This window comes from Myotis davidii, unplaced genomic scaffold, assembly GCF_000327345.1.
Source record: "Myotis davidii unplaced genomic scaffold, ASM32734v1 scaffold653, whole genome shotgun sequence".
Taxonomy (NCBI): domain Eukaryota; kingdom Metazoa; phylum Chordata; class Mammalia; order Chiroptera; family Vespertilionidae; genus Myotis; species Myotis davidii.
This window is the reverse complement of record NW_006285129.1, coordinates 546,020-559,555: the sequence shown is the minus strand read 5'-3', so window position 1 is coordinate 559,555 and position 13,536 is coordinate 546,020. Positions and strand designations below refer to the sequence as shown.

General features: G+C 35.7%; 2 protein-coding genes across 6 annotated transcripts in view; both read left to right on the top strand.

The window, feature by feature from the left end:
* HORMAD1 (HORMA domain containing 1) overlaps nucleotides 1–1,212 on the top strand; it is an 18,863-nt gene extending 17,651 nt beyond the window's left edge. Inside the window, exons 13-14 of the mRNA XM_006755729.1 lie at nucleotides 5–22; nucleotides 1,132–1,212. Of these exons, the coding sequence (XP_006755792.1) occupies nucleotides 5–22; nucleotides 1,132–1,212 (99 nt within the window). The remainder of the gene's footprint in view (nucleotides 1–4; nucleotides 23–1,131) is intronic.
* Nucleotides 1,213–2,621: 1,409 nt separating this feature from the next.
* GOLPH3L (golgi phosphoprotein 3 like) overlaps nucleotides 2,622–13,536 on the top strand; it is a 22,041-nt gene continuing 11,126 nt past the window's right edge. Inside the window, exons 1-3 of one of the 5 annotated variants that reach the window (XM_006755646.2) lie at nucleotides 2,622–2,826; nucleotides 3,283–3,404; nucleotides 4,798–4,992. In XM_006755646.2, coding sequence (XP_006755709.1) covers nucleotides 4,810–4,992 — 183 coding nt within the window. In that variant the 5' untranslated portion in view covers nucleotides 2,622–2,826; nucleotides 3,283–3,404; nucleotides 4,798–4,809. Of the gene's footprint in view, nucleotides 2,827–3,282; nucleotides 3,405–4,144; nucleotides 4,249–4,797; nucleotides 4,993–13,536 lie in introns of those variants that run through there. The other 4 variants (XM_006755644.2, XM_006755647.2, XM_006755645.2 and 1 more) reach the window with 4 other exon arrangements.

The window sequence follows — 13,536 nt, the reverse complement described above, 5'->3', positions numbered from 1 at the left end:
TCAACTAGAATCTGGAAAAACAGTAAGTCTTATGATAATAAATAGGTAGAATAAAATGGCAAGTATCAGAATATCATTATTATGGATTAAATTGAAGATGACAAATATAAAATCCCTTGATATACCTCAGAATTCTGATATCCAAATCTTTTAAAAATATATTTGGTTCTAAAAAATAGAATGATTTTAAAATAAGATGCAGTATGTTGCTGTATTAATTTTCTCCATGTAAATATTTAATGTCTGATTCCATGAATGATTTGAAGTAGCTGGAGGAATTTATAAAATAAAATCAGTATCAGGAAAATATGAGAATGAAAAATTGAGAGTACAAGACTATTCAAGCCATTTTATTTATATAGAGCTAAAATTGGGTCACAAATTTGATCTGAACTTTCTAAGATCAAAACTAAAGCAGAAACAGATAAGTTGTCAAATCCAGTTGTTCCTTAAAAATATAGTACTTCTGCCCTAACTGGTTTGGCTCAGCAGATAGAGGGTCAGTCTGCGGACTCAAGGGTCCCAGGTTCGATTCCAGTCAAGGGCATGTACCTTGGTTGCAGGCACATCCCCAGTGGGGAGTGAGCAGGAGGCAGCTGATCGATGTGTCTCTCTCGTCGATGTTTCTAACTCTCTATCTCTCTCCCTTCCTCTCTGTAAAAAATCAATAAAATATATTTTTAAAAAAGTGTGCATTGAATGTCTACTATCTATTAGGCACTGCTAAGTACCAAGGATACAAAAACAAAACATGATTTTAATCTTACATTGTGCCTCGGTAGACTGCTTTTCTATCTGCAGCTCATTTTATAATTCTTTTTCCCTCTCTGTATCCCCCAAAATATTTTACTATTTTGAGAGCATAATATTAACTCTATTTATCTACTCCAACAACCCTTATAATTTGCAAGTATGTACTTTCAGCAGCCATCAGAAGATTTAAATATGTCAATAATAAAATTTCCCCTACTTTTAAAGAACCCAGGTAACCTACTTTAGAAGGACGTAGAAATACTCGGTATAATTTTTGAAAAAGAAGAAGAAAGAAACTTCAGAAACATAAAAAGATATAAAACTAAAGACATTTAAACTGTAAAATACCGATTCTTAGTAGTAGTTTTCTTTTGACAGGTTCTTCATCACGTTGATTCTGCTAGTCAAGAGTCAGTGACAAAAAGAAGAAAGCTTAGTGAACCAAAGGAACATATATAAAAATTATTTTTCTTCTGCATGATTGCAAAGTTCATCTCTACATTTAAAGGATACTATATTACTATTTTAAGGTGTGTTTGCCCTACCTCTGGAAATTTATATGTAGTCTTAAGCAGTTAGTACACTAAAATGAATTCTTAGCTATCATATTGTGATCCTTAAACTTATCTAAGACAAATCCAATAGAACTTTTTAATAAAACCAAAAGAACCATTGTCATAATTGATTCTGTTTAATAGCTACTCAATATTGATCTATCTTCCATTTTGGTGGACACTTTCTTTAAACAAACATTAATTTTTTAAGGTCTTCTAAAGCCATTTTTGAAACAAATAATGTTTATTTTGGTGTTATATTTTGGAAGGAATTAACTTTTTACTTGTGTTAAAACTATACCATTTAACTGGTTTTGTTTGCAACTGTGTTATTAAAACAATTCTCTTCAGTAGTTTGATATAGTGTATTAACATGATAATATATAATGTATAATTGAATATTGGTACTTTACCTTTTTTAAAAAAATTGTTTTACTATAAGACAAAATGATAACTGATTTTAAAAGTCTGGCATTTTACAGAGCATAAATAAAATTTTGTTAAGCATCTATACTCTTTCATGGCTTCCAATTTTTATATAATTAGCAGAAAGTGTTTAGGCACTAATTTCGAGATCATTTCGGTAGATATTACTTTGCAAGAGTTGAGCACACTTCCTAGAATCTTTGAGTGGTGGTCTGAAAGACTGTGCCCTTAGTGAGAAACCCTGGACATGGTTCCAGGCTTGATCATTTCCTTTGCTTTAGAAACAGAAGTCTTAAAACTTGGTCTGCTTGCCTCTTGCGGTTTCAGCAGACATATCCTAAAAACATACATTATTCATAGGTTTGCTAGTAACAAGCGTTAAATAGAGAATGTTGGTATGTATGTGATGGTAGCAAAGTACCCATCCTGTTTAATGTAAACCAAATAAAGGTTCACAAACTGAGCCACATCAGGCTTTTCTGGAACAGGATAATTAGGAATAAGCTAATTGTCAAACACAACCAATTTTTAAATGTTTATTATTAGTTTTATTATAACCCAACACACCTCACTTTATTGTGCTGGCATACACTGTTACACTGAGATTGACCAACAGAAACCTCTCGCTCGGCAGCTGGAGCTAGCTTACTTAACATTTGGATTGGCCGGTTCGATGGGGCTTGGGAGCTCAGGCCTCTCCTCTGTTCTACCGAGGTTCCTTCATTGGATTGACCAGCTGTCAGGTTCAACCCAAACCTGCCTCCTTTTAGTGGTGTTTGTCTGGATCGCAACACAATGGGAGGGAGGAGGGGAGAGCCTCCCCTCGTAAGCTCCGATTGGCTGGACGTAACCATGGCGGTTTCTGATTGGTCCAATGAAGAAACACCAAGGTAGGTTGCCTAGCGATCCTGAGGAAGCTGATGTGTTATTCCTTTTCTGCAGCGAAGGATCAGGAAGTTTGTGCTCTTTCCTTGGCTGGGAAGTTTTTCACCTACTAGGACAAGGGTAGGGGACTGGGTGGAGGACAGGTGTTCTCCTAAAGTAGAGTGCAAGCTGCAGCCTCCCTCGGGCCGTAACCCAGGAGTAACGTCAGGTAAGCAACCGGGGAAATGCATTTCGTAACGTCAATAAATAAACCAAAACCCTCCAAATGTTTTATTTTATGGGGAAAAGGTGGTTTTGATTTATTTAAATTTTTTGCCTTTTTTTAAATAGGATTTTTAACTAGTAAATGTCCACGGGAAGGGGAGATTCATTTCTCAAAGAAACCCCCCCTCTTTCCCGCCCCCCTCCCCCAAGATTTAAAGTTTCTTGGACTGGGTTAGGAAATAAGCCCTATTTACAGTGCCAGGTAAGGTTAATGCCCTTAAGCATTTTATTTATTTCATGGCTCTCTTCGTCCTTCACTCTTTTCCACCTCCTACCAAGAATTATATTTGAAATATAGTCCTGTACAAAGAGTCTTTTGTAAGTAACTTTGTATTTCTATTTTAAAAGTTCACATGCATTTCTGAGAATTCATTTTAATCAGTATATATTTATTGAGCAGTTACAACGTTAAAGACCTTGTGCTAGTTGCTATGGAGAATAAAAAAAGCCTAAGAAGACAATATCTCTGCCCTCAAGAAGTTTACAGTTGAGAGACAGCCAGACTATAATAAATACTTTAAAGTAAGTAAGTATAAATAAAGTTTTGAAAGTACAGCTGAGGGAGAGACCAATTCTGACCGTGGGACACGGGTAATGGAGGAGACTCACTTAAGCCTCAATAGGCCTTTTAAGAATGAGTAGAATTTAAAGAGTAGGAGGAAAGGGAGAGAACTCCAACATGTACAGGGGAGCAGAGGTGAAAGACATGGCACATGTTTGAGAAATGGTTTGTTCACAGTATGGAATCGGAATTAATGGGAAATAATTGAGAAAAGATAGAATGGGATTCAGTCCCAGAGGTTCCTGAATGCATTCTTCTCTTTTTTTTTAATCCTCTCTCAAGGATATGTTTTACTGATTTCAGAGAGAGGGGGAAGGAAGAGAGAGAGAGAAACATCAGTGGTCTCCTTTAAACGTCCCCACTGGGGATGGAACCCGCAACCTTTCTGTGCATAGGAGGACACTCCAACCAACTAAGCCGCACTGGCCAGGGCTTGAATGCATTCTTTTGATGTTGCAAAATATATTCTTTTAAACAATTGCTGATTAAAAAAATATTTATTGTATATCATCTTAACAACTGGCATTTAGGTTTAGCTCAAAGTAAGCTAACTTAAACTTCATTACAAATGACAGTGCAATTTCTCTTGATTAGATTTTAAAACAAATGTAGTGCTTGGTATAAAAGGGCATGTGCTTTGATTTTTGTTGTTGGGAAAGAATTTGCTAATCTTTTAACATTATCTTGCCAGTATTTTTGTTTGTTTGTAGCTGTTTTGTTTGCAAGATGAATAGAAATGAAAGTTTTCTGGAATTACTACACATGATCTTCTGAGTGTTATTCTCTAAAGTAGTGATCTCCTAAGTGAGTTCATGAACTGAGTCATTAGGGTTTGGGAAGAAAATATTAGAACATCTATTTCTATTTAGTTTTTTAAATTTTTTACTTTATAATTTTTTGTGTATGCTTTATAATGTGCCACTGAATGTTTATAGAAGTTCTATATAAATTATCATATGCATATTTGGACTGGATGCTTACAGTTTTTTGCTGTCCCATATTATTTAACTTGGGGAGGTTCCATTTTGTGAAAGAGGAGTCACAATGATAGATAGTCACTCCTACGTTACAGATTATGCACAAGAAATCAACAGGTTTAAAAGATGATTATTTCTACTGCTCTTTAAAATTACTGATTTGATTTCTTGCCAGTGCCTTCTGTGTATTTAAGTTATGTACTTTGGAAGATATTGAATTATGTTACCCACTTAATTTTTCTGGTCATTACTCTTTCCTTTCTTTCTCTAAGTTATAAATATTTCTTATTCATATACATTTTGGTATGCATGTATAAGTATCTATATGTATTTATTTACATAGGCACACTATAAATATTTTTCATCACCCTTCCAGAAACAGTTCAGAATGACCACTTTAACTCACCGTGCCCGTCGTATGGAAGTAGGCAAGAACCCTGAAAAGAAGGTAGAAAGTGAGGAAGATTCTAATCAAGACAGGAGTTCAGACAATGAAGACTCTGGAGACTCTAAGGATATTCGCCTCACCCTTATGGAAGAAGTATTGCTCCTGGGACTAAAAGATAAAGAGGTAATGTAGTTGGGTCGGCTGGGCCATCCCAAAGTCTTAAATACGGAAATGTTTTTAGGAAGTAATAGAATAGAATATTTGTATTAATGTTAAGTTGGCCTTAGAATTACGCTGTGGACATCTTAGTGAGGAATGAGGAATTTTGGCGGTTAGCTGATACTCGGAGGGTAAAATCCAGAAGTGCAATTACTTGAAGTGTAATTTAATTACAAAATTATTCCAAAATTTTAGAGGATACAAGAGAAGATATAACACAGTGTAAAGTTTTTGTAGTTACAGTGTCCCGAGTGATAGTGATACTGAAATAACCTCTTATTAAATTAAGAAAGAAGGCCCAGCCCTGGCCCGGTGGCTCAGTTAGTTGGAGCATTGTCCCCTACACCAAAAGGTTGCAGGTTCGATTCCGGTCAGAGAACATACCTGGGTTTTGGGTTTGATCCTCAGTTGGGGCTCCTACGAGAGGTGGCCACTGATATTTCTCTGTCACTTTGATGTTTCTCTCTCTCTCTCTCCCTACCTCTATCTTTCTCTCTCCTCTCCTTTCTATCTAAGGTTAATTTTATAACCTCAGGTGAGGATTAAAAAAAGGTCAAATAAATGAAAAAGCAAAACTGACTCTCAAAGAATGTCAGAGTAGGTCTGAAGATTAGATGGTATAAATACTGTTTTGAACCCTGACCGGTTTGGCTCAGTGGATAGAGCGTCAGCCTGCGGACTCAGGGGTCCTGGGTTCGGTTCCGGTGGGGGGCATGTACCTTGGTTGGGGGCACATGCCCAGTGGGGAGTGTGCAAGAGGCAGCTGATCGATGTTTCTCTCTCATCCGTGTTTCTGATTCTCTGTCCCTCTCCCTTCCTCTCTGTAAAAAATCAGTAAAATATATATTTTTTTAAAAAATACTGTTTTGAAATGCTTACATAAGTGCGGAGGAAACATTCACTGACTGTAGAAGCAGAGCATATTGGAACTAAGAAGCTATTTTGTTTTAGTTTTGAATAGAAATTATTAATTTCCTGCTAACCCTACATACTGGATTTTTGCTTTTGTCCTGTAGAGAAACTGCCTCTGGACTTGTCTTCGTTTGTCTAAATTTATAGTAGTTGATAAAAACTTAGGGAAATAGAATTTAAAAAATAAAGCATCTCATTTAGAGCTATAATCATAGTGGGTACTCAACATATTGGTGAGATACTATACAAAGATGGGCAAATAAAAATTACCTTTCTAATTGTTCTAATTTCATTTTTGAATATGCTAAATTTAAGTTTTTAGCTTTCAGTTGTCTCAAGAAGACTAAAAAAGGATAAATCCTTAGGTGCAAATAAACAGAAGAGGTCAAACCTTTGGATATGTTAAAGTAGTAGTAGTAGTTTTCCAAAATGCCAGTTACATAACTATCTCTAAAAATGTTACATTGATTTCCAGTTCTACTCATTTTCTTCTTATTTCCCAAAGTAGATTTATTTAATCAATATTTAGTGTGATTGGGGACACCCATTATGTGCTTAGTGTTATGCAAATACTAAAGTAAATATAAAATAGCATAAATGGTCCCTGCCCCCAAGAAATTTGTATTCTAACTGGAGATAAAAGTTAACCCAAAGGACCATCAACAGTAAAATGGATAAAAATGAGTATATTTATTTAAATAAGTATAAGTATACCTCCAGCTAGTTTGGCTCAGTGGATAGAGCGTCAGCCTGCAGACTGAAGGGTCCTAGGATCGATCCCAGTTAAGGGCACTTGCCTGAGTTGCAGGCTCAATCCCCAGTGTGGGACATGCAGGAGGCAGCCAATCAATGATTCTCTTTTATTATTGATGTTTCTCTCTCTCTCTCCCCCTCTCCCTTCCTCTCTGAAATCAATAAAAATATACTAAATAAATGAGTATATTTTTAGAATGAAAATGAACATTGTTACAAAACATGTATAATTCTCATATAATGTTCAGTAAAGGAGTCCAAACACAAAAGATTACATACTATATGAATCTATATATATAAAATTCAAAAAACTATAGTATTTGCGGTTGCATGTTAGAGGTGGTAAAACTATAAAAAACAGCAGGAAAGGGATTACCATAGTTGTTAGGAGAGTGGTTACATTTTTGTGGGAGCGGAGAGGAGGTTTTAGTCATTAGAAAAGCGAATGAGGGGGTTTTCTGGGTACTAGCAGTTTTCTGTGTCTGTACTTGTGGGATATTTCATGGATATGGACTTAGGGATAATTCATTGTTTTTATCTTTCGTGTACTCTCCTATGTGTGCATTATATTTAGAAAAAACAGCAAGTCTTTCCATGTTAGAACAATAAGAGCCGAGGGAGTTAAAGGGAGGAGAGATCATCATGAGTTGGAATAATCTGGGGAAGAATAGAAGGGAGTAAAACAAGCTGGGCCTTTAAGAATGGGTAAGATTGATAGAAATGGAGAGAAGGGAATACATTGTGGATGAGGGGAACCTGAGTAAGCAAAGGTATCATGAACTTGATGAGTTTGGGAGATAACTAAGTAACCAGTATGACTGAAGTAGGCTCTGTTCTTGGAGAACAATGAAAATCAAAATTGACATATTAGATTCAGAGTATGGAGGATTTTGAGTTCTAGGCAGAGACATTTAGACTCTTTCCTTTAAGCAAAAGAGGATTAGCCTAGTGAAAACAGCAAAGCTCATTTCATTGTTGTGTCCAAATTAAGGACTTAGTGATATTTTCGCTCTATTTTGTTTCTGCATTTATATTTTACTATGTATTACTTCTTGTTTTACATGGTTTGAGAAAAATCCTAAATGTTAAACTTTGTATCCCAAAATCCCCAAATTAACTTTTGCTGAAGATTTCCATAAGACTTTCTGTTTATAAATCAATACTATAATTTTTGAAAAATTACATCTGTTTCAAAAGCATGTAAGTGGAAGATAATACAAAGAGATTAAGACTTCAAGAATTGTAGGGCTAGAAAGGAATGAGAGTAGGCCATATAGTCAAATTGCTTGTCAAATATTACTGTCATCCCTTTCTTAAGATTCTTCTGAGGAGTAGTGGCCACGGACTGGTTTTAAAATATTAAGCTTCATTGTCTTATGAAAATAATCAGGAAATTTAAAATATATGTTAAAGAATCTAACCTTTCAAATACACTTAAAATTAGATGTTATCTCAGTTCAATGACACTGACCTCAACTGAGAAAATTAAATTTGAGTCCCAGCCTGACTAAAATAAAATAGATTTGTTTCCTGTTATAGCCTGTGATAAGAATTTTGCTATAGATATTACTGACTCATGGACAACTAATGCTCTAATTAAATTGCTCGTATATTTAAAATTTCCCTTTATGAGAATCTTTATTATTAAGTTACCTATAAGAGGAGTGAGCCTATTAATGCTTATGACTTGATGGTAATATTTTTAGTTTATGGATAATATTTATTAACCCTCTTTCCTGTTTTGTAAAGCTTTCTCCTAGTATTGCCATTTATTGAATACTTACTATGCACTGGGACATAAAAACTTTTCATCATGCCTGGGGTGTGGGCTCAACCCCCAGTAGGGGGTGTGCAGAAGGCAGCCGATCAATGATTCTCTCTCATCATTGATGTTTCTATCTCTCTCTTCCTCTCCCTTCCTCTCTGAAATCAATATACCTACACTAATAAAAGAGAAACATGCAAATTGATATCACTCTGCTACGCCCACCAGCCAATCAGAGTGACTATGCAAATTAACCCAATAAAGATGGCAGTTAATTTGCATACACAGGCACAGAGCAAAGACTGAAGACTGAAGAGCCTTGGCTGCTCCACTGCAGCCATACCAAAGGCCTGGGTCCTGGGTGCTGGAGGAAAACCGGTGCCACCAGCCAGGGGAAGGAAGTCCTATTGCGCGAATCTTTGTGCAACGGGGTTCTAGTATATATATAAAAGGCTAGTATGCTAAGTGTCTGACCATCCATCTGGTCGCTATGACACGCATTGACCACCATGGGGCAGACACTCAATGCAGAGCTGTGGAGCTGCAGTGACTTGGCAGTGGTGGTTCTCGAGTGACAGACCTGAAACCAGAGAGGAGGGAGCCTGATTCCTCACTGGCTGTGCAGTTCCACCTTCAGCTCTGGGTTATGTTGTTCCTGAGGCACTGTCAGCCCTAAATCTGGTTTACTGCACACTTGCTTTTGCCTTCCACACCCTGTATAAACAGCAACTTTACAGAGTGCCCCCTCTCACTCCGGGATCCCTCGGGGGATGTTGGAGAGCCGGTTTCTGCCTGATCCCTGCAGGCCAGGCCGAGGGACCCCCACCTGCTTGAGGGACCCTGCTTACCCTGCAGGTGCCAGGGAGGGACTGTGGAGGTTGGCTCCAGGGCATGTCCGGCCCATCTCACCTAGTCCTGGCCAGCTGGCCACCTTCTAATTAATTTCCTTTCAATGTGCACAAATCTGTGCACTAGGTCATTAGTAAAAATATATTTTTTAAAAAAAAGTCTGTGGAGAGACAGGATGTAAGAAAAAAGTATGTAAGTGGGATATTTGTGATAGTTTTAGTGATTTGTAACTGGAATAATTGCCCATATTTGAAAGCATCCTATCTCCTTTAAATAAATTCGGATGTTTTGAAATTTAAGTACCAAACAGAATTGGACATGCAGCTCTGTGTTTTATTGTTTAACTTTTCTAAAATTGTGAAATATAGCGTATCTAGAAAAGAATTTAGCACTTATGTACAATTTAACAAGTAATTCTTTTATGTTTTTATTGATTTTTAGAGAGGAAGGGAGAGGGATAGAAAGATAGAAAGATCAATGAGAGAGAAAAATCAGTTAGCTGCCTCCTGCACGTCTCCCACCAGGGATCTAGCCCACAACCCGGGCATGTGTCCTGACCAGGAGTCGAACCAGTGACTTCTTGGTTCATGGGTCAGTGCTCAACCACTGAGCCACATCGGCTAGGCTTAACAAGTAATTTTAAAGCAAATATACATGTAACCACCACCAGTAGAGTACAATCAGCATCCTAGAAGCATCCTCTTGTGCTCTTCTCTAATCACATGCTGCCCTTCCTCCTGTAGTTGTACATGTATATATATCCCTGAACAAAGTATTTTAGTTTTGCCTCCTTTTAAAATTCATGTTATTGGGTTAATACTGTTATATATTTTTTGTTCAGTATGATGTTTGAGATTCATCCATGTTGCTGCATATAATTTAATTCAGTTCACTGCAATATAGTATTCTGTTATCTGAATATACCACCATTCATTCATACTACTGGCTAATGAACATTCAGGAGTTATCATTATCAACAATGCTGCAAGGAATATTCTAGTACTGATTAGTTATGTTCTTTCAAACAATGCCACTATTCATACATATAAAAAAATGATAAAGTAGACTGGATAACACTTTTATCTTAAATTATAAAACACGTTCATGCTAAGCTTTTTCAAGCTACTAATGATTTTCTATTGGTTATAATTCACTAATTGTAATTTATTAGCAGTGGGAGACTAGAAATTCAAGCTTTTCTAAGTTGGTAAAAAAAAATTTTCAGTGAACTAGTCAAGAAATTTTAAAAAATCAGTAAGTCAGTACATAACTTGTCAGTGAATGACTATAGATAGAAAAAATGCTACTCTTCGAAAGTTGCTCAGTCCTAAAACATTTTCTTAAAATTAAAAGATTAAAAGATTACTTAGACCAGTACCTGACCTTTTAGTTTCCTGATTGAACAAAATGAACAATAAATCTCTTGTTAGTAGCTGTTGCTGACAAGTGTGAATAGGGAAGTGTATCAGGACTCGTTTGTCAAGTTTTGTGGTTTTTATTAACCTAGACTGTTAAAAAATAACTTCTTTTTTGTTTTTATTATTTCCAGTCATATAACCCCAAAGAATTATTTACTATTGGTACAAAAGGAAATAAACTGAAAGACCAAAGCTGTATTCTAACAATAGGAAAATATAGTTTAAACTATTTCATTGAGAGCCTGCCTTTCCCTAACCTTCCAACCCCCTAATGTACACTGTTCTCTTCTGAAATACCTGGAATTGAGATTATCTCCCCTTCATATGTTGTTTGTATAACTTAAGAGTGTTCAGAACTGTTTTTCTACATGTCTATGATTATTGGGGTTTTTTGGTTGAAAACTGGACATTTGAATATGGTAGCTCTGGAGGTCAGGTTTGATCCCTCCTCAGTTGGAGCACATGCCAGAGGCAACCAATCAATGTATCTCTCTCACATCCATATTTCCCTTTCTCCCTCCTCCGCTCTTTTCCACTCTCTCTAAAAATCAATGGAAAAAATATCCTCAGGTGAAGATTTAAAACAAAATTGTATTGCCCAGTGCTGGTTTGCCCCTTCTATCTCTATTCTCCACTATGAAAGTTTATAATGTATGCATACATTCCATTCCATAATTTTCACACACTGCTGTTCTATGAAGAAAAGCCCCAGAATTAAGGTTGGGGAAGAAGAAACAGATGGGAAAATTGGTGGCTAGGAGAGAAGATATGTGTATTATATGTATAAAGAAAAATATGATTTTATATACACCCAAATGATAATAGGATGATGGAATTTATGAGTAATTTTTATTTTATTTTTTATTTTTAAATTTCTAAAATATTTTATGTAGGTCTCCTTTTTCCCTGATTGACACCTCCCCTTCCCACCCGAGCTATTTGAAAATAAAAAATGTACCTGCATTTACCTCGTTTTGCTCTTCTGAGGTGTGAGCATACCATATAGAAAAAGCTTCTGGAAGACACTTAAGATTCCTTCTCTCATGGAAAATTAAGCAATTTAATGTCGAAACTTCAGATTTGGGGGGAGGGAAGGATTTGTTTCTGATTTTTTTTTCTAATAAAGTGACATTTTCTTAATGTAGATAATTTGAGGGGAAAATTGAAAACCATTTTAAAAATTAGAAAACAATTTTTAAAGTATTTTACATAATTGCAGTAATCTTGATTACACAATTATTTATTTGGCTATTTTTCACTTAACTTTATCATAAGGATTTTCTAACATTATTTTTAAAAACTTTTTATAAGCATTAAAAATGATGCTTTAAGTTCCTTTGCATTTTATGTCATGCAGGCAACTTTAACATTTTTAACCTTCAGAGTTGTTGGGGTTTTTTGTTTGTTTGTTTTTAAATTCACCCTTTTTATTTTCAGAGAGAGTGGAAGGGAGGGGAGAGACAGAGAAACATCAATGTGAGAGAGATACATTGATTGGTTGGCAAGGTACATGCTCTGAACTGGAATCTAACTTGTGACCCTTCAGTCTTCCGCTGATGCTCTATCTACTTGAGCCAAACCAACTACGGCCAGAGTTGTTAAGGTGTGTCTTCAAGGAAGTTTGAATAAGGAATACTTGACTAGGTGGAAGTTCGTCGTAAGATATTGACAGAATTTATTGAAATCTCATTGCCCAGCCTTTCACAAGAGCAAAATGACATTTTCAGAAATTTAAATATGTATACTCTTTGATTCAAAAGTTTCTTCTAGGAATTTTTTCAACTAATACACAAATGAATATTTCTTCTTTTTTTCTTTTTTTATTCTAGAGAGAGGAAGAGGGGAAGAGAGAGAATTTTTCTCTCTTTTCCCTCCTGTATTTGAGATAAATTTAATGATTAAGTGGTAAACTTTAGCATGTATGTGCTAGATCATCCTGCATACTAAAGCAGTGGCCCTTTAACACAGAATCTTTATTGTAGATTGAGAATTTACTGAGGCAACTACATATATTTAGAGGGAAAATGGACCTTAGAATTATAATTACTTTTTAAAACTCCACATGTGTACTTTTATACTTTTTCCATTATGGTATATGACTTAATAAAAAGGAAGTTTAAAAACTCATTTAAGAGTTTCGCGTGTTATGAGCTACTAGGATGAGAAAAGGGTAGTATTAAAAAACATACAGTTTCTACATCCTGGTCTCTGTTTCTTTATTTACCATGCTTCTCACCGTTCTGTTGACAATCTGACATCACTGTCACTGAAACAGAAGGTATACAAATAGGAAGAAATAAGAAAACAAAGGAAAACTTTCTTCTAATTGTTTTAATACCAGCTGAAATGTTTGCACACCTGTTGAAATTTATAGTCACCAGGATATACTAGTAAAGTTATGACCTAAGTAAATTACTTATTCTGACATAAGTTATAGTTTAACCTTAATTAGGCTACTAAATTGTATAAAACCAAGTATTAACCTAAAAAAAAAAAAACTTACTTTGTCCTTAAAGAGGTGTTACAAATATAACACTTGAAGTAGCCATGAGGCAGGCAGTGGAGGGAAGTAATCCCAGCTTTGAGTCTAGAATCAGGCCCTCAGGAAATTTGGATATATCTAGGGATGTATGGTTCAAGCTGAGCTTTTACCAGGTTAACATATTTAAATCATAAAATTCTTGAAACATATTTCAAGAAACATTTATAGAGAAATACTATGTATCAATTATGTCAATTTTCCTGTTTCAGGACAAGACTTGAGCTTCCCAATTAAGTACTGTGAATGGATTTCAGATTCACCATGAGATA